A 26,668-nucleotide genomic window follows, 5' to 3' on the forward strand; every position below is an offset into this window, starting at 1 on the left:
TTCTTAGAAAGCGAACGGATTCTTTTTTCACTTTTTTTATTGTTTTAATATTTATTTTCCGTTGACAGATGGTCGTACTTGTAAATTAGCCACAGCCGGTCTATGCGTCGTCTCTTTGCTCCTGACCTGTCTTCTCTTCGCTCTGATTCTTTCCAGCATCGTCATGAAGGGCACCAGGGACAAACGGACCCGGTGCAGGTGGCGCTGTCTATCCCGTACCAAATCAACCCTGCTCATTTTACAAGGTAATAAATTCATGGACTTTAATTCAATAGAGGACTAGAAAGATGCATTGAGCTTATTCGATTTTTTTTTACATTTTTAATGTCCTCCTGATGACCTTGATATTCTAGAATCCTATAACGATACCCCCTTTCTCGTGCGAACCGTTATTATACAGCAGGCTTTTGTTTATTTTAAGTTATGAACTTTATTTATATTTCACCAATATTTCGCTAAGCCATTGACTCTTTGGGACACATATGGGGGGCGTTACCCTTTATTAGCATAAGATGGCGTTGGGGTTTTAGGACCCGCGTCTTTTTGACAAGCTTAATTAGGGTTGGGCTAATGTGACCTGGGAGAAAACTTTGGGGGTTTGTTGGCCCCTTCTCCTCTGTAATAAAGGATATATCTCTCTCACTCTCTATCCAATAACACTCTTGACTGGTACGCCTGTCCCCATTGAAACCCGATGTATTTACGTACCATACTAAGGTTGCGACTGAATATAATCTGAATTTTAAGTAGCCAAGGCAACTCTCTCCTCTCTCTCTCTGTCTCTTATCCCAAAAGGGTTAAAAGTTGAAATAGCCGCTGACCCCATGCCCAAATTTCACTTTGAAATTGCACTATTGAACCATGCTTAGCCTTGGTTATTTTGCTTTATATATCAGCATAAGTTCATAGGGTATGTTCACCATAAGTTTGTAACTGGTTACAAACTGGAGCTTGTCATGAAGTAAGTGAGGTAGGTCATAGATTCGAGGTAAAGCGACGCCTGGTCAGGCGCTCTCAAAGGCTTAGTACATACTAAATAGGACCTAGATGGACTGCAAAATTAACCACCGACAGGGTTCCTATGGAACCTGGAAAACCTGGATAAGTCAGGGATATGCAAAAAAAGGGGGAAAAAGTCAGGGATATGGAAAATAGGGGAAAAGCCAGGGATATGGAAAATAGGGGAAAAAGTCAGGGATTTTCTTTGGTATATCAAACCATGCTTCGAGCAATGCTAAATATGAGCCAGGTGTGATGAAGTTTGCTCTGGTAAATACCTTAAAACGGTCAGGAATATTGCGAAAATTTGGTCAGGGATAACCTGGAAAAGTCAGTGATTTTGAATATAAAAAACTCGTACGAACCCTGACCGAGTGAACTAAGCCATTCAATTCTCGCTTCCGTCGTTCTCGTACGAGCTCGAGCTGTAAGTCTCTAGCATTACGAACTTGTATAGAAAGTGTCATACTTATGGCCAACATATCTTGTGAACTTATGATATTAGCCTTTAAATTTGGTAGCAACTCGTGGTCAGAAAATTGGTATGCCGGGGTTTAAAATGATACCTTAGGGTTCAAATATTTTCTCTCGTTTTGGCTTTATTAACAGGTTGAGGTTGAACGTGTCAATGACGCGGTATAAGACCTTTTAAACGTTACTCGCCTGTCCCGAGGTGTTAAAAGCTTTTAATGGAATCCGATCGTAGCTAGCTCGGTGCAACCCCAAACCCTCCGAAACCCTCAAGGGACAGATTTGAAATTTCCGAATTTGTTATTAGAACATGGAATATATTTTTGTATATATTCTCTTTTATACTGTATTTTATACTCGCATTAATATTTTAATATTTTATATACATCGTTGCCATAGGCTAAAGAAATGTCAGGGAATTTTTAAATAGGCCAAAGAAATGTCAGAAAATTTTTAAATAGGCCAAAGAAATGTCAGGGAATTTTTAAATAGGCCAAAGAAATGTCAGGGAATTTTTAAATAGGCCAAAGAAATGTCAGGGAAATTATAAATAGGACAATAATAAGTCAGGGAATTTTTAAATAGGCCAACGAAATGTCAGGGAAATTATAAATAGGACAATAATAAGTCAGGGAATTTTTAAATAGGCCAAAGAAATGTCAGGGAATTTTTAAATAGGGCAAAGAAATGTCAGGGAATTTTATAAGTAGGCAGAGTTCATACAAACCTGAAAAACTCAGGGAAATAAATAGTTAACCAAAAAAAAAAAGATAATTTAATTTGTGAGGTTTGAATAAGTCTGCTCTGAAGGGATTGCTTGAACTATAAAATAAAACTGATCCCGTTGTTATCACTCCTTGATGAAGTCGTGTCTAATGAAGTTCTTGCTCAGTTACCGAAGTTATTTTTTTAGTTATTTTTTAATTCAATTAAAATTTAGTCAAACGATGCGCAGTTGTATATGTCGGTGTTGTGTAGTGGTTGTCGTATCCGCTTCTTACCCGGAAGGCCCCGGGTTCGAGACGATGTGGATGCGGAGAAATTCTTTTATGCTCGCTAGTTTAAATTCAGAACTAAATTAGCTCAAAGAGAGTTCAATACCGTGTATCGTGGCTCAGTTGGTAGAGCCACGGAATGCCAGTTCTTAAAAGATCAATCTTCGAAGATGGTCAGTGTCACACAGTGGATCAGTACTCGAAGAGGTCAGTATCCCATGTAGGATCGGTATCCAAAGAGGTCAGTATCCCATGGAGGATCGGTATCCAAAGAGGTCACTATTCCTTGTAGGATCAGTCCCCAAAACGGTCAGTATCCCATGTAGGATAAGTACCCGATGGAGTCGTGTCTAATAAAGTTCGTGCTCAAGTCATTTTTGTTGCAAATTGGATTTTGTCAATATTCTTCTTACCAAGTACCTTTTGGCCTAAAACATTTCGGGAAAATCAACATTAGCGCAATTTGAATCTGCAATTTAATTTGTCGCAAAAATGTTGATGTAACTGTGCGGTTGAAACTTTAGCAATCAAGTTAGGCCTAGTTATTGGTTCTTGAGTTTGAAAAATGGTGCATCTACGCGAGTTTTAGCTGTTGAAACTGAATATTTCTGGATATTTATGTTCTTAGCCCTCTCATTAACAAAAACTCCCAAAAATAGCTCGTCAACGACCCCAACGTCAAAACAGACTTACAAGAATTTATGGGGTTTTTTTTACCCCTGACTCGTACTGGAAAACGCCGCGCCTACCCGCAACTTTTATTTTTAATTCGACTAAACTACTTCTTATTCTCGCATCGAAATACATTAGCGTATAAGTCCGCTATAGTTTGTTTCTTTAGTGAAAACGTATAATGGAGAGTGTAGTATATAGAGCTAGAACTGTCACGACACTTAAGTTAGTTTTGTTGGTATGTCCTCCTAAGTTCCTAGTCGAGTCATCCTCGGGTTATTAGTGGCAGATCGTTAGAAACAGTCAAGCAAAGAGAACGGAGCGAGTACTCGCGTGAAGTTGACGTTGAATCTTGTATATCGGTTCCCCTTCCCCATCCCAAGATGAAATGATGACTCGAAACTTATAGCAACTTTATCTGAAGGAAAACTGACTCTATCAGGGTTCATACAAACCTGGAAAAATCAGGGAAATAAATAGTTGACAAAAACCTCATGGACAATTCAGGGAAATTTAGAATTTTTAGTAAAATTCAGGGAAATCAGGGAAATTTGCGTCAAACAGTTGCCGAGTAATTAAGCAAAATGTTCGTGAACATACCCTCCATAGGATTAACATTACACTATACTTTGGAGGCTCATAACTCTGGTTCTACTAGAGATACGGGGATGCCCTTTGAGTATGTTTTAGTCCAATTTGTCCCCTATCCAACCATATTAAAAACTTAGGGCTACGACAAACCGGGGCCGAGTAATTAAGCAAAACGTAAACAAACAGCCCCCTCCATAGGAATAGCATTACACTAAACTTTGGAGGCTCGTAACTCTGGAAAATTCAGGGAAGTATGAAGGAAAAAACACGGAAAACTCAGTCAAATTTGTTTTCCAAAAGTGGTATGAACCCTGTCTATACTTCAGAATCACCGTCACGTGTAATCCGCAGATGTTACCAGTCAAAATACGCCTGGCTTAATACGAAATATCTCCTTCGCATTGTTAGTTTTAATCTCTTCTTGTAAATTAAATGGTCAGGGAAAATTAAATGGTTAAATGGAATATGCAAATTGCGGGAACCCTGATATACCAAAATCAATTTCTTTAGCTAGGAAAACGCAAACCTTTTTTTTACTTACTTACTTCCTCGTCAAATCAGATTTAAGAAAGAAAACAAGACAAGTCTGCCATGGTTCCCACCAAGATCTTTTTTTTTCTTGACAGTCTGTCCAAGTATTTTTTTACCGTTATTTCTTCCCATCTAGAGTAATGACAATAACCAGCCTTTTTTGCGTCTATTTGTCTATTTGAAGATAACCTAGACTGCCATTTCAACCTAACGGGTCAGGAGGGTGTGATTCACTCGGAATTTGCCTTTATATTAAAAGGTGGAAACTTATAATCCCTGCCTTTATAATCATTGCAAATTCATTCGGGTTTATTATATATATAGCTCGCGCGTGCGAAAAAGAATGTAGCACGCGGCGCCCTAGACTATTTTGATATTGGCTGGTAATTTTTTTCCCCCGCTTTTAATAACTTTAAGTCGAAATGTTGGTATAAAGGTGGGGAGTGATTTAGCCCAGGGTTATGGTTGGAAAGGGCCATTTATTTTTATCCATTCTCTCGAGGGAAGAGATGGGGTGTATTCCCTCCCTCACCCCTTCACCCTCTTCAGTATTTACAATAGCAAATCGGAATATTTTTTGGGAGGCTGTTGGTCCCATCCTCCTCATCTTCATCCCAGATCGATGCTGACTTTGCTTTTCACGTAAGGCCCCAATGACTATCACTATATAGGCCAATCATTTCCGAGCAAAAGTGCCGTAACTCCGTATCATTAGAAAAATAAAATTGTGACAGTAACCCTTTGATTTACCAAATAATAATAATAGAAAATATTTTGAAAAGAAAATAAAGCTTCCAAAACTTTAAATTAGTTAATAGTTAATATTACAATGGAAATTTGGAGAGATTAAGACTTGAATGGAGCTCTCTAAGATGTTTTCAGTTTGACCTATCACCTTTGAAAATTTAATTAGGTAAAATTTAAAAACGTAACGACAATTAAATAATTTATCAACAAGAAAACCCAACTTTAAATTAGTTAATAGTTAATAGTTAATTTTAGTATAAAAGCGTATTAACGGCAATTTAAGGGAACCATCTTAATTGTTAGCATGAAAATAAATGTCTTAAGACATCATTTGAATATTGGAGTTAGAACCTATTCACCCTAAACTTGCACATCTTGGTGATTTCTTTTTTCTCGTTTGCCAAATATTTTATTTGGTGCCTAGCTTTCTTTTTCTGGCTTTTTTTTATCCTGACTACAAACTCGAGCTAAACCCTTCTTCTTCGTATGCCCCCCTTACCCCCCCCCCGTGTTCTGACCAATCGAAATCTGGGGTTGGGAGGGTTATGCCCCAATCTCGCTGGGAAATCTGTGGATGTTCTTCATCGAAGCAGAGCGTCTCTCTCTCACACACATATCCCTGATGATGCAGTCTTCTCTCTCTCACTCTCTCACTCTCTCTCTTTCTCCTCTTCCAAGAGATCTTTTCTCCGTATTTATCACGTCCAAAACAAGACACGAGCATTATGGGGCTCATCCCTCACTGTCTCCATCTGGTGTTTGCTTTCGACAACTCGTAAATAAAACGATCCCCCGGGTATACCCCAACCCCTTTTTAGCACCCTCGACCCCCTCGTAGTATTCTTAAATAAAAAAGAGCGAAACAGTTCTTTGGTGTTCTATTTTTGTAACTCCCTAGTGAATTCTACACTATCTCGAAAGGTGGCAAGAGGGGGGGGTTACGCCCCCCTGTAAAGTATCTTTGCTTGGAGTACTTTTAGTCTAATACGCGCCCCTTTTTTTCTTCTTTAAACACCCAATTCCTTCCCTGGGGTACAAATAGCCCCCTGTTTTCCCAATATATATATACAAACACATATAGGCGCAGACTTGAATTGGTTCCTCGTTTTTCATTGGTAAAAGGGGGTTTTTAATATTATTTTTAACTTCTTTTAAGAATGCGAGTATCTACTATCGAAGACTATACTAAAGTGTAAATTGTTTCAAATAGCACGGTTTTTTTTTCTTTACAAAAGTTTAGGCTAACTTGAAATTTTTGAAAATACAAGAGTTAACTTAAAATAATCCGTTTCAAAATGAATATTCAATGGATATACATACTGTCGCTTGCGATACTGGGATGAACTCTAGATAATTTTTATGTTGAACTTCGAACCAACATTCTAAAATTTCGTAGAAACATAAATAACATTCGGTTATATACAGGGTGTTTCTGATAAGTCTGGTATAAATTAAAGGGGATGTTTTTTGGGTGCACGATTTTGTGTCGAAAATGTAACTTCTATCTCCATTTTGATTGCCCTAAAGGGACACTGCTGTTTTCGAGTTATGATTTTTAAGAGTGTTTTATGGATGACCCCTAATTAAATTAGAAATCATTGTCTTTTAGTTTCTTAATTAAATTTAAGGGGTCATCCGTAAAATACTCCACCCAACAGTTACAGACGACAAAATGGAGATAGAAGTTACATTTTCGACTCCAAAATCGATTTCCCCAAAAAGAACATCCCCCCCCATAATTTATGGATGCAGGCTTATCAGAAACACCCTGTATATGTTTAAAACTTTCACCCTTTGTTTTTTATTTAGTCCCAAATTGCTGCTCGTTTAACTTTAAATCAAATTTATCCTTGCCATCTTTGTTCTTAAGTAGTATTCCTACTATGTTTAGGAGGATTAGGATGAAAGGAAAATTTAAGCAAAGCAGTGGAGGTGTTTTTTTTTTATATATAAACCAAAGAATGGAGTAAGGAAATAAATGAAATTCCGAATACAATAAAATAACAACGAAAGGAAACTAGATTTTGTTTTCAAAAGTTTTTGAAAACAACTTCCGCCAATGTTTTTTTTTATATATTTCTCTTTTGTTTTGTTTGGGTTTGGCTTTGTTTGTCGTCTGGGATTTTGAACAAAAACATTATGACCATCTGAAAATACATTAGAAATAAAATAATAATCACATTTGGGGGGGGGGGGGAACCGGAGCCTTTTCGCAATTAGCAATGACAATGGAAATAAATTTGATTCAGATAAAAATTCCAGAAACACAACGAAACGGAATTCTTTAAAAGAAAAATATACAAATTACTCGAGAAATAAATGTAACTACATTCAGGTCCAAAACGCATTATCTTCCTAGCTAAAGTTATTTAAAGATACTATAGTTTGGACTACGAGTATACTTAAACGGATGTCACGTGACCAATAAGCGACTTAATGATTATAATTATAAATATATTAAGTGATAACTATACGTGCTTAAAAATAACCTATAATTTATTTTTTTTCTTACCTGTGTAGACTGTAGAGAGAGAGACACGAAATTTGAATTTTATCTTAATCCTTTGTTAAAGAGATGGGATTCTATTGTTGGACAAGAGAGAGAGATGAATTCGTATTGAGTTTCCGTTCAAAATTCTAATGATTGTTAGGCAGTTTATTTCACACAATAGAATTTCGCCGAGTTCGAGATAGATTAAAGCCAATCTAGATTCCTGATTTACAATTAACTTACTAACTCTCAAAGATTTCAAACAATTTATCAAATTATTGCATCATTGAAATGATCCGCAGCCCAATTTAACGCACGCGCCTAGTCTAGGAATTTAAATATTCAATAAAAATAAAATGGGAAATGATTTTTAAGAATTTATTTAATTATTTTTATTTCAAATTTTGATAACTCTGATCTTTAGTTCATAATATATGTTTCATCATAAGTTTGTCACTGGTAACTTAGAAACTGGAGCTTGTCATGAAATGAGTGACGTAGGTCATAGATTCGAGGTAAAGCGACACCTGGTGAGGCACTGCTGTCAAAGGCTTAATACAGAATAAATAGGAACTAGATGGAAGTTCTGCAAAATTAACCACCTAGTGTAGTACTTCAATTCTCGCTCGAACTAGCACGAGCTGAAAGTTTATTCTACGAAGTATAGCCTATAGGAAGTGTCATACTTAAGGAACATATCTTACATAAACTTATGCTCTTATCAATATTAATTTGAGAATAGACTTTAAATTCTTTACGTCACTAAGAAACAGTGAATTAATTTGAAATACTGTTAATACCACGTCACTATAAGAGTGGGCTTGAAATTCTGGATGGAATTTTTGATTAATTAACGACAAGTTTCTCTCTCTCTCTCTCTCTCTCTCTCTCTCTCTCTCTCTCTCTCTCTCTCTCTCACTCTCTCTCCCGAAGCGGAAAATTTATTTAAAATCCCCTCAAAGGTTAAACCGAATAACTTCCACTAGAATAAAGTTTCAAAGTTTTTAAGTACTTTTTAAAAAATAATTAATTTTTATTTTTATTTTGGAATTTTTCTAGGTGTTCTGAGCGCCTTAATACCGGTCCTATATTTGGCTGGAAATATGGCTGAAATGGTGGAACAACTGACATCCGCATACAGACTATTATTGGTCGTTTATCTACAGGCTTGGTACATTCACGATTGGGCTTATTGGTTACAGGTAAGAAGAAATTCCCCAAACTTTTTAAAACCATTCTACGCTTTTTAGTGGTGGTTCCTAAGCCTTGGTCAATGGCGTTTGAATTATTTGGGAAGTCTTCCCTAGGCCTTGGTCAATGGACGTTTAAAGCGTATTAATGCCTTCGCAATTAGTTGACCCTGGAATGCACTAACTAACGTTCATTCGCATATGATACTCCTTGGAATGTTTACCCCTTCCCAGTAACCATGGTAACCTTTAACCCTTTCTCATATCGTGATACATCTTCGTTCTGTGAGACCAGGAATTGCCACTGCAATAATCTATAGAATTCCTTACTTATTGCGTAATCATAAATTTACCCTATATGGGGGTAGGACATACTTGTAGAAAATTTTATTAGGGGCAAATTAGTACTTTTAAAATAATTACTGGGTAGTAACTGTTAGACCCCTCTATTAGTTAGGTTCAAAATGACTCCAGAATATTTTAGTTAGTCGTTAAATATTGCGTAGTAATTAAACTCGGTATATGGGGGAGTTTGAAACTATGTATCTAATTTAAGTACTTTAAAATTACTTAAATAATTAGGGAAATATTTTATACAGGGTGTTTCTGAAAGTTCTGACATAAATTAAGGACAGTGTACATTGGGTGCACGATTTTGAGTCGAAAATGCATAACTTCTATCTCCATTTTGTTTGCCCTAAGGGACACTGTTTTCGAGTTATGATTGTTTTAGTGTTTTACGGATGACCCCTTAAATTTAACTAAGAAACTGAAAGACAATACTAATTTCATTAAAGGGGCATCCCTAAAATACTGCAATCTTAAATTGAGAACAGTGACCCCTAGGGCAAAATGGAGATAGAAGTTATATTTTCGACTCAAAATCGTGCCCCAAAAACATTCCCCTTAATTTATGACATTGTTTTTAGAAACACGCTGTACACACGTGTCTGATAGCGATTTATGTAAAAACAACAATTTAATCCGTGGCTACCCTGTATTAGCAGACGATTTTATCGAGCTGCCACGCCACTTTTATCTTCTACCAAATATCCAATAAGTACGCATTCCTCTTCTTTAAACAAATAAATAAATAAAATAAATGTGTTGACCTTTAGTTGTAAATCACCTCCGGGGTCAGCTAGATCAAAGAGTAGCTAGCTGGGGTCCAGGTCTAGAGGTCCTCCCGTAAAACTAAAAGAATTTTACAAAACTTGACCGAAAACTAACTAAAAGGCAAGCAAAGTAGCCCAAGGGTGTTCGCTTAAAAGAATTCTCTCTAGAAATTTCTCTTCATCCGGAAATGAATCCGGAGAGGAAGAGGAAGTTGGAAAGAAAAAGAGAAATAAAAAGTTACTTTTACATCTAAAGCAATTTTACAAAAAGATGGACTTTTCTCGTTCTAATCTAAAGCTACGCAGCCCGTAGCCTTCAAACGTGCTTTTAATAAATTAATTCTTTGCGTAGCGCGTGCTCTGTTTTTAATGATAAGAGAGGGTACGGATGAAGAGGCCCATCATGGCGCGAATCTTTTTAGTAATGAATTAAATCAGAGAAACAGAGAGGGGGAATGGAGCGGGGAAAGGCCCCGGGAAGTAAAAAAAAAGTATCTTTTGGCGGGATTTCTTGGGCCCCCTGAAAGATTATACGGAGTTCGGAGGGGTTGGGGGAGGATGGGCCACCAACGGAACTAGAAATAAGACAAAAGATGGAAGTGAAACAAACCGAGGAAGTGAATTAAGATAAATTTTCTGGAATATCCTAAAAAAAATAAAAAAATATTGTGGAGGATGGTATTAATATATTTTTAGTAATGGACTAAAATGCATTGATTTCTGGTTAAGCTTATTGTGGCTTATTAAATTGCATGATTGTCTAAAGACGCTTATTTTGGCTTTATTTTCATTGGTTTTTGCATCTCCCTTGACTTCTTACCCTGCTAGTCAAATGGTTTCTACGAAATTCAAAACACTCCTCCTTTCCAATTTGTTTTTATTTATATTTTTTCAAAATTTCAAATTAATAATTTATTATTATTTTTATGTGCGCGCGCAGGTCAGCTTGACCTTGTTGTGGGTTTTCAGCGCCGGCCTTTTCTCTTACGAACGCCGGGCTCAAAAACATTCGTTGATGGACAAATGCCCGGGTTCAAAGATGAACGGGTTAAATGGCGCCGATTCTCCCGAGCTCGAGACTTTACGCTCTTAAAATCACGCGCGCGTATGCGTCGCTGTGACGTCATTAATTTACATGCGCGTGCGAATTTGTGACTGATTAATAATTTTCGTTTAAAAAAACCGCGCGCGCTGTGACGTCACTTCATCTAGCGTCGTCTGCTCAAATTCAAACTCGAATGAAAGTTGTTTTTTTTTTCGTTTCCTGATATTTAATTTTTCACGCATTTTGTATACTTTTGTTTTCCATTCTAAAATTTGATGAATTTAATTACGATCTCTGAGACAAATTAACGTTTAATTAATTAATTAATTAATTAATTGATTATGAGTCGTTTTAATTAAGAATCAACCCCCGGTGTTTTTTAATTTGAAAATATGTATAAATATATATCAAACAACGAATTTCATTTAATAATATTTTTTTTTATAAATTATAATTTTTATTATCATTAATCAAAATGCTTAATTTGTACTTAATTTATATACACTCTTAATTAATAATAATATTTGAAACTTAACTCTAATTAACCGAGAATTTTTAACTAAACAACACGCTTCGTAAAATAGGCCTAATTTTGAAATCAATGCATTTTACAATCAATTAAGCATATACGTTGTTCTAAATCGTCGAACTTAAAAGCGATAAAATTGGCTCGTGTTCTCGAGATTTGTTTGAACACGTGGATGTAATACGTACAAAGGCTAAAGGGGTGGTGTTTCTAACAGCCCACCTTACCTCTTATATCCCTTTCACCTAATTTCCCTTAATTAATTACAATATAATGGATAGTGAATGTTACAGAAATAGAATAATGACAACGCTCAACCTTCAACCGTTTTAAATTGTATGGAAAGGTAACGTAAGGTGCTATTAGTGTTTCGGGGGGCTTTTCCGCCAGTTAGTTTTATATTGGCGGGAAAATGATGGTGGAAGGTGCAGGTATCTGAACATAACTGTCATAGTTAAGGAGACAATTGGGGACCCCATTTCCGATAGAGTCGAGATAAAATTGTTAAAACCCCCCAAGTTTCAAATCGAATTAGTATATAGGTGAATTAATCAAAGGGACCTGTTCGTAATACAAAAGCTTAAAACGGGGGCAGGGGCAGAGGGGGGGGGGAGTCGAAGGCCCCAGATTTTATAGTCTTTCATTTAAAAGCATTTTCATTAAATAATTTAAACTTGTTTACTTTAATTTCACTAATTTTAACAGGATTATTGCATGCTTAGAGGAATAAATTTTAATTAAGGTTAAAGGTTATACAGCTTGGTGTTTCTGATAAGTCTGCCATAATTAAAAGGGTCTACAACATTTAGTTATACCAAGAAGTGATTTCTAGTATAAGTGGAAGATGCCTAAGTATTCGCGCCGTGCCATAGTCCCAGTCCCCTTTTCAAAATACAAGGGGGGACGTAAAAGGAGGCCGGGCTATTTCGCTGCCTCTCCTCAGTCGGAAAATATGACTGTAATTTTCGTCATTCGCGTCGCGCTGACGTGAGTTTTCAAGAATCAATGAGATGCTGGCTGGTTGTAATTTAGAGGCGGGGATTAACTCCGGACAGGCTACGTTTGGACTGGAGATAAAGCTGGGAAATGTGGCGAATTTATACGGGCTGACAAAGATTGATTGGCCCCTAAAACAATTAAGGAAATAGTCACTTATTATTGTAGAACCCCTACCCAAGTTCTTGTGACACTTTTCACTCAGTTTGACCCTGATAACATGCGAACCCTTTAGTTTTAATCTATGGCAGACTTATCAGAAACACTCTGTATTTGTATTTGTAAAAGTAAAATTAGTGAAATTCCCCAACAAGTTTAAATAAATTTTAAAATCAAATATATCTTAGTTATAAAAGTTTATTCGTGAAAGGAGGAATTAGATTTTGATGTACGCGATTGCTATTTTGAATAGAAAATGGGGAACCCCCCCCCCATTCTTTGTAGGGCCCCCAAAAGCTTTAGAATTTCAAATTTCATTGATGAATTTTACGATTTATTAAGGCCCAAATAAGTTTTGGGAATTGAAAGAAGGGGGGAACAGGGGTACAGGGGATTTTACATTACAGGTAACAAGGTTTGATAAGTGCCGGGGGTTTATTTGTCCCCCCCCCACCCCAAATCTCTCTCACTCCCCTTTCATTGTTTGTCGGGGGAATAAGCCCCAATAGGAAAGTTTTAATGTAAACCTCCATTATTGTCTACAAGACTTCGTTCGACATAGAGGTTTTCAATTTTATAGTAAATATATTTTAAAATGCAAAAATGTTGTAACTCCAAAGTTTAAATTTAGATAGATGCAAGAAGTGATATCTAGTTTATTAGGGGGAAGGTATAAATTCGCCACATTTTCCAGCTTTATCTCCGGTCCAAACGTAGCGTGTCCGGAGTTAATCCCCGCCTCTAAATTACAACCAGCATCTCATTGGTTCTTGAAAACTCACGTCAGCGCGGCGACGCGAATGACGAAAATTAAAGTCATATTTTCCGACTGAGGGGAGGCGAAATAGCCCGGCCTCCTTTTACGTCCCCCCTCCCTGTATTTTGAAAGGGGGACTGGGACTATGGCGAGCGAATACTTAGGCATCTTATACCTTCTCCCTAGTAAAATAGATATCACTTCTTGATAGATGTAAATTAATGAATGAGACATTGCGTCGTTTTTGCTCTAAAAATCTCAGACTTCAGTGAATATACCAGAATGTTAAATTCCCATGGGAAAATATGTGATTAATAGTTACTAAAATATAAATATAAATATTAATTTGATATTAATTTCGCATCAGCCATGAAATTTCTTACTTAAACACTTTAAATTTTGGGGTCGTCTCGTCTTTTACAAGTTATGAAGTTTTAAAAGTTGTTCCGCAATACCCCTAACAAACAATTAATATATATATAACCCCTTATCCCCCCCCCAACCGTATCATATCACGTTATGTTTCTCGGGTATTACATTTTAAAATTGGGCCTTAGGCTCTTGGAACGCCTCCCTATACGAATTCAAAACAAAACCCCGAGTAAACTGGGGTTAGGGGGATCGGGTTTCTACCCCCCCCCTACCCCATCTAAGTGACTACCCTTTTAATTGAAAGCAGAAGGCAAAAGTTAGAAACTTAAAACTATGAAGGACCCTTTTAAGAGAGGGTGGAAAGGGGGAAGGGCTTGGCTTAGGAACCAGTAAGCTTGGGGCAATTTAATATCGTCCCTAGAAGCCTGGCTGAAGGCGGGAAATCATCGCCTTGTGTTTATATAGTCTCAGTTTGATTGAGGGCTCTCCACTATAGCATGCACTCGCCATGCACCTTCTTCCATTTCCATAGCACGCGCTTTACGCTTTTCCCGCCTTTTCTAACAACTCAAGGCGCGAAACCTCTCGCGCGCTTTTCTTTTCTTTATTTCTGAAGCGAGTCAGAAACGAGGGGTCGGACGTTTTGGAAAAGGTGTACGGGATTTCGAAATCCAATTTCATTTCTCGGATTTCGTTTGATTTCGTCGGATTTTGTTTGATTTCAGAATACGATAAAATCCAATGGATTTCATCCAATTTTGAGATTTTTCCCGTGATTCCGTCTGATTTTGCTATTTTTACCGTGATTTTGTGAGATTTTCCTTAATTTCGTTGGATTTTGAGATTTTTCGCATGATTTCCTCGGATTTTGAGATTTTCCCCGTGATTTCGTCGGATTTTGTGATTTCTTTGGATGTTGTGAATTTTGTAATGGATTTCACGATTTCTTTACTGATTTTGTGACTTCTTTGGATTTTGAATTTCGTAATGGATTTCACGATTTCTTTAATGATTTTGTGATTTCGCTTCTGATTTCGTGATTTCTTTGTTGATTTCGTGATTTCTTTGTTGATTTTGTGATTTTTTTTACTGATTTTATGATTTCTTTACTGATTTTGTGGCTGATTTCGGATTTTTTATTTGATTTCGAAATCAGCATTTATTTCGCATTTCTTAAGTTGGGATTTCATGAATGACCGACCCCTCGGTCAGAAAGCGCGCGCAAACTGCTCTCATCTACGTTCATACAGGAAGTGGGAACAAAGTGGAAGGTATTATGATTAAACGATTCACCGTTAGTTTCAGGCTCCCCGCCTTTGACTCTATTCCCATTATTACTGGTTATTACTGGAAAATGCGTAGCTAGATCTTCCCTAATTATATTCCCGCCAAACTCGGGCGCGCGCTAGCTCGTTTCTTTTCCCAAAGAGTAAAAGTTTTACGTAGCACGTGCGTAGGTATACTTAATCTAGGGCTAAGTTGAAAGGCTGGTGTCAACACCAATGTAAGTACTATGAATTATTTAAATGTCAGATACCCTTGTTATAAGGAACCCCAGAAGCAGTTTTATTTTATGGTACAAACATCGAGAATTTATAAGGCTTCTTCCTTCCTTAGAAAAACAACGCCTACCATAATACTAATAAAAATAGAGACTTGGTAGGTAGTTAAAGGAAAGGTAACATTATACCTTAAAATAACGGCCCTTTTTCTACATATAAAAGGAATTAAATATTATGAAAAGTTAATTATCTCTTATTTAAAAATTAATTAAAATTTAATTAGTCTTAAAAACTATCAAGGACTACTGCGCCATCCGCCATTTATTTAGTGGCGTCTGCTAAACCGAACCACTTACCCCCAAAGGGATTGGTTGAATTCTCACAGGCTGAGAGAGGTAAGGGTAACTGGGTTCATACAAACCTGGAAAACAGGGAAAACCTTGAAAATTCAGCGAAATAAATAGTTGACAAAAACCTTATAATTTTTAGTAAAATTCAGGGAAATCAGGGAAATTTCCGTCAATCAGGTGCCGAGTAATTAAGCAAAATGTTCGTGAACATACCCTCCGTAGGATTAACATTACACTAAACTTTAGGAGCTCATAACTCTGGTTCTACTAGAGATACAGGGATGTCCTTTTAGTATGTTATAGTCAAATTTATCCGCCCCCCTCCTTCGTTAACATTTGCTCCATAGGACTTGGAAAACTCAGGGAAGTATATGGGAAAAAACCTGGAAATCTCAGGGAAATTTGTTTTTTTTTTTTCAAAAGTTGGATAAACCCTGGGTAAGGTAAGACGTTCGGTTGAGCAGACGCCACTAAAACAATGACGGATAGCGCAGTAGTGCTTTGATTATTTTTAAGACTAATTAAATGTACTAATTATGATATTGTAATAAGAGATCTTATTTTTAAATATTTTTCCTTTGAACATTAATTTCAGCGGCATGGATAGGTTGTATATATTCGTGGTAATTAAATTTAGTATTCAGCTGAATTCTAAGTAAAAATATATACGCCTGGTTGTTGGCTTCTCCTAAGAGCGCCTGGACTTTTAGGCAAGCCGACTTGAAGGGGTGGAAAAATAGCCGAAACGCCTCGAGCCATAATAATGACGATACATTTTAATAAGAGGGGAAATTCTTGCATCTTGCAAGTAAACAAATAAACGAAATAATCCCAGGAAACCGTAAAGTTTTTAAAAAACAATAGAATGTGCTGGAGATAGAAAAGTAAAACTTTTAAATAATGAGATCCTTCGTAATGTAAACCATATACAGGCTTAAAATGCGTCTAAATCACTGTTTAATCAATGATTAAATTAGTCCCTTCTTAGAGTGAAGTAACGCACGCACAAAGCGAGAGAAGAGAGAGAGAGAGAAAGAGAAAATGTGTAAAAGTTTTGTAATTTCGCTAAAACGTTTTGTAATTTCCATTTTCCCGGGCTTTAACCCTTTTAAATTTTAACAATAGAAAAATCTCCCAAGAATGGATTAAATCGAAGTTATAAATTAAATAATTGAAAAGGTAATTGGTAATTTTTGTGTGAAAATTGTAATTATAAAAACATAAAATTAATCACGATTATAACTTTGAAGTTAATCATGATTACAACTTTGAAATTAATCAGGATTAGATCTTTGAAGTTAATCAGGATTAGATCTTTGAAGTTAATCAGGATTAGATCTTTGAAGTTAATCAGGATTAGATCTTTGAAGTTAATCACGATTATTACTTCTAAATTGATCACGATTATAACTTCTAAATTGATCACGATTATAACTTCTAAATTGATCACGATTATAACTTCTAAATTAATCACGATTCAAACTTCAAAATTAACCACGATTATAACTTCGAAATTAATCACAGTTATAACTTCGAAATTAATCTATTTCCACGAGGTTCTATAGGGAAATTCCTAGGCTTCTATAATTATCCTAATTAAAAAGAAAAGCGGAAAAGCAACATCGGACGAGAATCCACATCGCAATCTCTACCTCCCTCCCCCACCCACTAAACAAATAAAGCTTGTAATTATTGTTTAAATTTGCGTAAAATTAGGCGGGAAAGGGTGACCGCGTGAAGGGCCCCCCGGCCACAACAAATTGTTTAATCGACGAATCTAATACGAAAGCGGTACGTACTTGGCGGTTCTGGCCCGTTCGGTTATTCAAGCGTACCCTTAGCTTATAATATGTCGTCCCGTTGTCATGGAAACCATCGCTAGCCGTGATGATGACACCTTGGGACCTATAGTCGCGGGGTCAGATCAGAGTTCAAGAGAAATAATTCAAAAAGGGACACGATTATAAATATTTTAGGTCAAAAACAAACTCCGAAATATTATTAATTTTATTATTGTTTGTCCATTCATTCAAAATTAAGGAAAAAAGACCGGTTTAATTTACTAGTCAAAAACCAGTTTATTAATATCTTCGACCAGTTTTTTTATTCAAAACGTGAGACTCATTGGTCCCAATGACTAGTTTTATTAATTCCTATAGGACCACTATAATTATTTTAATTTTAATAATAAATTTCGACTCCAGAAGTCCAGTTGCGCATTTTTGTATAAACAAGTAAAGTAACAATCCAGAGGTTTGATAACAAAAACAGGTAAATTTATTTCCATTGTAGCAAGGTCTTTCAAGTACAAGTTTAAGAAGTGACAAAAAAGAAAAAGGGTTTAAAATTATAGTCTCTCTCTCTCGACCCAACGGAGCCTCCTGGTTATTTTCCAATGAATTTATCTCTCCTGGGGTTACGGTTATTTTCCATTCTAAAGGTGAGGTCCGGTGAACTCATCATTCGAAAACACGTGCACTTATTTTTAGCGTCGGAAAAACCACCCTATTGAATCTAGAGTAAGGCGTATCTAATCGAAAGTGGTTTTTTACGGGGCTCAGCCAAGGTATTATTACAATACACTATTTACAAAGTAAAGAAATTTATTCAAAAATATATGAAAAGTATCCACAATATTATTAATTCCAAAATAAGATTTTTTTATTAATTCCAAAATATATGAAAAGTATCCACAATATTATTAATTCCAAAATAAGATTTTTTTATTAATTCCAAAATATATGAAAAGTATCCACAATATTATTAATTCCAAAATAAGATTTTTTTATTAATTCCAAAATAGACTTTTTTTATTAATTCCAAAATAGACTTTTTTTTTATTAATTCCAAAATAGACTTTTTTTATTAATTCCAAAATACTTTTTTATTAATTCCAAAATAGACTTTTTTTATTAATTCCAAAATAGACTTTTTTTTATTAATCCCAAAATAGACTTTTTTAAAGGCAATTTTTAATTCTAAAAAAATCAAACAATGAGAGTAAGAATTCCTCAGCAACAGTCATAAGCCCGGGGAAGCTCACTTAACTTTCACTATTGGGGTTAGTGAGTAAATTAACGAATACTAATAATATGGTCAATTGTTTGGAATAAGTAATATTTTGAAACTGATTTGGAGTTTATCTCTAACACTATTCCTGTTCCAACACCGTCAAATACAGACAACACTGTAAGTTCACTTTGTGATCTGGTAGGCTTACCCAGGGTTGGCAACTACCTATCCAGTCCGGTTTAAACCACCTGGTTTAATCCTTATTAATCCACTTAAAAAATCCGCCTAAAATATCCGGCTTAGTTATGAATGGGGAAAAATCAATTTTGTGCCATAAAAATAATTAAAATACAACCAGAAACAAGGTAAAACTACTAATACAGCACTGATTTCGAATCCAATAATATAGTTTCACTCACGTAAAATGACGCTAACGAAAGTACAAGAGCTTTCTCTCTTCCGTGAGCAGCCAAAAGATGCCGAGTCTTTTTGATCCCCTTGCACCTCCTTTTATAAACACAGGGTCCGGCCGCGTCGCGTGGATCTACTCTTTATCTTGAGAAAGAATCTCCACTCTCCTAGGCTAGTTGGTGATATTTGTCCTCCAATCTTCTTTTATTAGGCCAAATTCGTCTTTGTTATATGGTGCACATACGTAACACTTCCAAGGATCACTTTTACTTTCATTACTGCGTCGGGCGAAACCAGCATTTCGATGCACTCGGTGCAAAAACTGCGGCGTTCTCCTGTAATCCAGCCCATTGGAAGCTAGAATCTTCCACGAAGAAACTTCTACGCACTCTGTGCAGAAACTTCTATTGCACTCTGTGCAGAAACTCTTACTTATACCGCGCGTAATTTCGCGTAGCCCTTCTCTAAACGTTCGCATGTCGCTTCTATCTCGAGTCGTTAAGGTATAATGTTTCTCTATTATTGTCCGAGTTCGCCCTTTTATCCATTTCGGGTGTCTTGAAAGAGTGATTTTTAACCCAATCACCTTTCGACTTTCTAAGGTCTCGGGGAACCAATCATCGTTCGACTTTCTAGAGTCTATTCTCATCTGGGTTCGTTTCGTTCTCCTTCACCACCCTGGTGGTAAAATTTGTTTTCGCGCTCGGTGTTTACCCAGTGACCTTTTTGGGTCAGGGAACACGTACCCTTTCTTTGTCACGGATGGTGCTTAAAATACACTCTTAACAGATAAGGTATTTTCAAGATAAAGCGTGACAGGTTAATAAAATACTATTGGCAAAAGGGGTTGACAAACTCGAGAGTCGAGAGTTTTAGGTTTTTGAATAATAAAAGTAAAAAAAAAAAAAAATAAATAAATAGGAACGCGCGCGCTGATGGGGGTCTCACCAACCCCAAGAGATTAGCTACGCTTCAGAATTGCAAACAATCGGGTTGGGCATCGTGGCAGGGCAGTGACGTTCCATTGGGGAAATGGAAAAATACCCTTTGAATGCAGGTGTGCGACCTCGCCTTCCATGGAATTTCTTAAAGTGATAATAAAATATATATATATAGACCAATTCGAATATTACATGCAGAGAAACAAACTTCCAGGGGCAAGCCGCCATTCTGAATAATTTCTCTCCCGCCACGAAACACCACTAGAGGGCAGCCCAAGCTCACTGCGTGTTAGAGGCTAGCAAACCCGGTCATGCCTCTAGCGATGTCTCCTGGCGTGAGGGAAATTATTCAGAATGGCGGCTTGCCCCTGGAAGTTTTTTTCTCTGCATGTAATATTCGAATTGGTCTATTAAAGGGATAGTGCATTATAAAAATTTATCTTTACAATGGCAATTAATCAGTTTAGTATTAAATTTAAATTACTAACAGAAATAAATAATTTTTCTTATTATAACAGGGTTCATACAAACCTGGAAAACAGGGAAAAATCAGGGAAATAAATAGTTGACGAAAACCTCAGGGAAATTTAGAATTTTTAATAAATTTCAGGGAAACCAGGGAAATTTGCGTCAAACAGGGGCCGAGTAATTAAGCAAAATGTCCGTAAACATACCTTCTATAGGATTAACATTACACTAAATTTTGGAGGCTCGTAACTCTGGTTATATTAGAGATACGGGAATGTCCTTTGATTATGAAATAGTCCTATTTGCCCCCCCTCCTTTGTTAACATTTGCTCCATAGGATACTCCATATACGGGAAAAACCTGGAAAACTCAGTTGGGTATATGGGAAAAGCCTGAAAATCTCAGGGAAATTTGTTTTCCAAAGGTTTTATGAACCCTGTACAATTAGTTCTATACAGGGTGTTTCAGATAAGTCTGAAATAAATTAAGGGCGATGTTCTTTTTGTGTGATTTATAACGCTATGTTATGTAGTATGAGCGGATATCTGTATGTTCCGAGTTAGGGGACTTTTCGAAGAAAACCCAAAATTCAACTACTCCTTTCGAATTCCAACCAAAAAGTGTCATTTTATTCTTATTTAAAATATTTTATACATGTTTTCAATATAAGAGTTATTTCTAGAGGGAAAACCCGTGCTTTATCACGAATATCTTCTTAACATTTTGCTATTCAGGTGTAGGGGTAATAATTCATATTGGCAAGAGAATCATAAGTAAAATACGAAATTATAAGTATGAAGTATATTTTTTTTTCGTGGTCGTTACAGATTTCGAGTCCAAAATGTAAATGTAACTTCTATCTCCATTTTGTTTGCCCTAACTGCCGCCAGTCCATAAGGGGAGTCCAGAGAGATTTTTTTAGAATAGAGCTATTTCAGAGGGGGTAATGGCTACGTCACCAATGCTATTTGCCCATAGAGAAAACCCTCATAAAATGTCCGCCCTACACTCAAAGGCAGGCCCAATTTTCGTAGCAGACGAAATTTTTCCCCCACTGAAATAGCTCTATAGAGAAGAGATGATTGCCAGATTGAGGGAATTTTCCCATAGCTAGGGAAATTCCACCAAAAATTTGCTAAATCTAGGGAAATTCCATGATAAGAAATCACATACGCCATCTAAATACTTCCCTCATCATTACTCTATTAGCTCTTAACTATTTGATTTCCAAGGCGCATGCGCTTGTGGATTAATTTTTGTCCCGTGTCAAGACAATCAAGGTTTGTGCCTGGTTGATTGCTGATGATTTAGTACCAAACAGTTAAAGAATTCATACCACGGTGTGATGAGCTTGTTGATTATTAGTTATTGTAAAATACGCGTACTAAGTGTATTGAATAGAGTTTAGCTGTTTTTCCCTAAAAATATACCAAAAGCATGATAAAACCTTAAGATAAAAGAAGTACCCTTAAAACTCTAAAAGAGAACTGTGCACTATTCAAAATTGAAACCTTATCAATAAATCTATTTCCTGTATAAATTTTCTAACCAAAAGTAGGCCTACCTACTTTCCTAAGCCGACAGGTAAATTGTAAAGAAGGGTTCAAGGGACGATGGAAAAATGGGAGCGGTACTTTAGCCTTTTCTCTCTCTCTCTCTTACCCTTATTTGACTTGACATTTTAACCCGTCTTACCCACGACTGGCCGGAGCCAGTAACGTAGATAAAATCGCTATCCCATGTCGCCTTCGCTGCGGCTTCTAATTGTCTTGGGACCATAGCCATTTCCTTTGTATAGCGTAAAATTTAAAGATTGGCTAAAACCTTAACCCAGCAAATGCAACAACTTCTTCTCTTTTTTGTAGCAAGAAAATATTGTATTCTATTCTTATGATAGTCTTACAGGGTTGCCACAGTACCTGGAAATCCTGGAAAACCTGGAAAAGTCAGGGAATTTAAAAATGGGCCGAAAAGTCAGGGAATTTGAAAAGTTTCAGCAAAGTCTGGGAATTTTATTTTAGTGGGTAAAATATCTGGGGATAAGTCTTTATTGAAAGAGTAATGAAAGTTTCTCCTCATCCTCTCTTAACACAGAAAACTCCTTAGAGCGATCCTTAAAAATTTCTAGAGTTGTTTTTATAAAGGTAATGACTTTAAAGAATCTCTTAGACTGTTATTTATAGTTAAAATGTTTCTTAATCATTTTGGTGCAACAAATACATTGGAAAACGTGATGTAGATCGGGTTTATTTGATTATAAGCACTTAAAACGTGCTGTAAACCTTTACGCTTACGGGTTAAAAAGGTCAGGGAAAATCTCAGAAAAAGGTCATGGAAAACCTAAGATCGAATCCATCCAAAAAACTTAGAAATTTACCTTTATTTTACTATGAAATAAAACTTTTATGTTTAAATTAACCAGTTTAAAGTCCAGTCAATTATTAAATCAAAATTAAATAGTTAGTCGGGACATCAATACGCGATATCTACTGTTTCAGTCCGGTAGTTATACGCCACCAATGACCAGCTAAAAGATCTCCCAATTACTACAGAGCTGGATAACAAACGCCTGGGAAGAATCATGTTACATAACCAAAGTATTAAGAGGATACAGAGTGTCATCCTTCTTCCGTTATCCCCTTCTGATATTAGGCACCTTTGTAGAAGACATCTAGAAATCACTTAGGTCTATTTCTTGCCTTTGCAACGATACTAAATACATTAGGATAAGTCAAAACACAGAGGTCGAGAAAATAAAACAAATCCGAATTCAAATATCAAAATAGATAGTACTATTTCATCTTAGGCTTTAGGCCTTGGATAAATCACGCCTATAAATTATAATAAACTTTCTTGTATATATATATATATAAAGAATACACGTGACATACTATTCTAAACCGAGTAAGATACCCCCAACAAAAAATCCCTGGTTTGGTATGTCGAGTGAAAGAAGGAAATATAGTTTTGCAAACCGTTTTTGGAATACGTAAGAAGGTTTGAAATAAACCATTTAGGACAGTATTCTTGAAAGAAATTCAAAGAATCTCTCTCACTCTCTCTCTCTCTTACTTTTTTTTCCCAAGGTGGTTTCTTCGATCAGAGACAAATAAACTATTAACAAGGTCAGTGAAAACATGGAACAGTCAGGGAATTTTTTAAAAATGGATCAGAAGTTCGGGGAACACTCTTTTAAATCATAACTCGAAAACAGTGTCCCTTGTGGCAAACAAAATGGAGATTGAAGTTACACATTTTAGACTCAAAATACATTTCCCAAAGTACATCCTACTTAATTTATGAATGCAGAATTATCAGAACCACCCTGTATATTCAAATGAAACGCGAGAGGAGTGTCCTGCATGAATCGAGATACTGGCGTGACATTGAATGTAGGTTTTATTTGTCAATGGTTTGGTTTTGATAAGCCCTTCCTCGCTGTCTCTATCCGCGCGTTGTGGTTGCAATGGAGATTGATTTCAAAAAAGGGTAAAAAGGATTTGGAATTTTTTTTGTCTTCTATACGGTAGGAGGGTTATACGCTTTTGTTCTCCATTATTTTGACATCCTGAGGATTCAATTCTGTGTCACCCGAATAAATTCCATACGCCTAAAACCATGGATCTTATAAACCCTATAGAGGATTGGAAAACTTGGCCCTAACCCAATCGCTTTCGAGATACTAAAAAATATACAGCCTGCATGGTGTTTCTGATAAGTATGCGCGTAAATTAATGAATGTGTTCTTTGCGTCAAACTATGTCTAAAGTTAAGACTAGAATATGATGAGGTGTACAACATGATTTAGTTACACGGAGATATGAGCTCCTAATCGTTGATTGGCCCTTGAAACAAGAAAATAGACATACAACATGTGGAGTAAGACGTATCTGGACGTCTTTGAACCTTTATCTACAGTAGAAGTGTACTATTAAATGGGTGGAAGTGTACTATTAAATGAGTAGAAGTGTACTATTAAATGGGTAGAAATGTACTATTAAATGAATAGAAGTGTTCTACTAAATGAGTAGAAATGTTCTATTAAATGAGTAGAAGTGTACTATTAAATGAGTAGAAGTGTACTATTAAATGAGTAGAAGTGTACTATTAAATGGGTAGAAATGTACTATTAAATGAATAGAAGTGTTCTATTAAATGAGTAGAAATGTACTATTAAATGAGTAGAAGTGTACTGTTAAATGAGTAGAAGTGTACTGTTAAATGAGTCGGAGTGTGTCATTAAATGAGTAGAAGTGTTCTATTAAATGAGTAGAAGTGTACTATTAAATGAGCAGAAATGCGCTATTAAATGGGTGTAGAAATGCGCGTACGCTGGTAAAGTAAATCTAATTACTCCACATGTGTTATTATTATTATTAGTATTTCATTTTCATTGTTTTAGGGACCAATCAATGTTTGGGAGCCAATACCTCCCTATAACTAAATTTTGTAGACCACACCATGTTCTGCGGTCACACTTCCTTTGACGCAAAGAACACAGAAACCCTTTATGTCAGACTTATCAGAAACCCCTGTATAATTAGTGTATGCAGTAGTAAAGGGATCGTTAGCGTCCTACTATATCAACGCGGTGATTTCAGAACTGACTGTTAATGTAAAACAAGGGGGTTTAGATTCAATTTATTTCATTAAGCCTTAGCGAATCCCAATACTTATCCGAAGGTAGTTCAGTTAGCTTTCGTTAAAAGTAACGCGTTACTAAGTAATTTTAGCTGGAACTTATTATTTTTTTTTCTTTACTAGCCCGGAGGCCCCGGGGGCAAGACCCCCATTCTCAAATGCCGCCGACTAGAACAGCTGTTTATATATAATTTTCGCTTCGTTGGTTAGCTAGATTGGGTAACTGGAAAACTTAACGAAGTAACTGCTAAGTGAAAAAAATTCTGGATTGGTTTTTAGCCATATCGTAGTATACGATAGGCTCTTAGTTTGACCCGAGCCGTCGTAGTAGTAGTAGTAGTAGTAGTAGTGGCCGGGGTTGTCGCTTCGTTATCGTCAGATTTTAGCTTAAAAGGAACTTTATATTACCACAACCCACCCATAGGGGTTACTGGGCTCGGTTAGAGATTTAATTATAATTAAAATTTTTTCAGGTCAGACCCGGGATTCGAACCCGGGTCGCTGGCGTAGTAGACAAACGTTTTAACCACTAAATCATAGAGACTTGGTAGAAACTCCGAGTTTTTTATTATTTATTTTTATCTCTAAAATGTCGGGGTGATATGGGGTGGGGTACCTCTTAATCTGTGGGGTCGGAAACTTTTGAATTTTTATCTGTGGGGTCGGATACTTATGGAATTGTATGTTTGGGGTTTTTATATTTATTTTCTTTCTATGTATGTGCTAATTAAATAGATAACGATTTTTCTACCGCGCTCCTCATGTGTTTCGTTCTCGTTCGGTAGCTATCGTCATCTATGTTATATTTGACTGGAACGTTTTGGCGGTTAATTCAAATGTGGGTTTAGATAGAGCTAACATAGTGTTAAATGAGCGTTATGCGTTTGATCATTTTAGCATTGCTAAAGGTAATTCGAGGGGATAATCACTAAAATGCGTAATCACTATAACTAAACTTTCTCTTTCAAAAAGTTCTGGGCATAAGTCCTTGTTAGAAATTTATAAGATGCGATAAGTGTGCATCGGCATAAGTCTATGTTGTAAACTCATCGAGGGGATTATCACTAAAAATTATCTGTTCTTCGATTCGCCGGAATGTTAGAATTACAGCATAAGTATATTTATACGGTTATAATTTAATCACTGTTTAGAGTGGGGAATCGAGGGGCTATTCACTCTGATTTTATGCACGGTAAATCATTTAAGCATTGTAAAAGATAGCGCTATTCACTCATTAGGGTAAGGTATAGAGGGGTTATCCACTCATTAGGGTAGAGTATAGAGGGGCTATTCACTCGTACGATATGGCTACTATTACGAGCCCTTGGGCCGTCTTGTTTTTTTTAATTGCTTAATCTCTCTAGCAAATTTCTGTTAATTATGGATGATTAGAAAAGTAATCAGGGTTCATACAAACCTGGAAAACTGAGGGAAATAAATGGTTAACAAAAAACGCTGGGAAATTTAGAAAACAAAATCACACCCGTTTTCACGAGTAAATAAACAAAATGTTCATAATCATACCATCCATAGGAATAGCATTAGACTATACTTTGCAGGCTCGTAACTCTGTTTCTACTAGAGATATGGGGATGTCCTTTGAATATGTTATTGTCCAATTTGTCCCCCATCTAACCATACTAAAAACTTAGGGCTACGACAAACAGGGGCCCAGATATTAAGCAA

The 26,668-nt window shown here is 36.3% G+C and overlaps 2 protein-coding genes across 2 annotated transcripts in view; both read left to right on the top strand.

The window, feature by feature from the left end:
* LOC149673620 (uncharacterized) overlaps positions 1–11,388 on the top strand; it is a 44,325-nt gene extending 32,937 nt beyond the window's left edge. The window contains exons 3-5 of the mRNA XM_089839256.1: positions 69–245; positions 8,557–8,699; positions 10,743–11,388. Coding sequence (XP_089695382.1) covers positions 69–245; positions 8,557–8,699; positions 10,743–10,895 — 473 coding nt within the window. The 3' untranslated portion in view covers positions 10,896–11,388. The remainder of the gene's footprint in view (positions 1–68; positions 246–8,556; positions 8,700–10,742) is intronic.
* The window catches only part of Lrp4 (LDL receptor related protein 4), a 337,174-nt gene that overhangs the window by 28,140 nt on the left and 282,366 nt on the right, over positions 1–26,668 (top strand). The gene's annotated exons all lie outside the window — the stretch shown is intronic.

The sequence above is a fragment of the Phalangium opilio genome, unplaced genomic scaffold, assembly GCF_054372755.1.
Source record: "Phalangium opilio isolate 3A_F unplaced genomic scaffold, DU_Popi_V2 ptg000048l_1, whole genome shotgun sequence".
NCBI classification, from domain to species: domain Eukaryota; kingdom Metazoa; phylum Arthropoda; class Arachnida; order Opiliones; family Phalangiidae; genus Phalangium; species Phalangium opilio.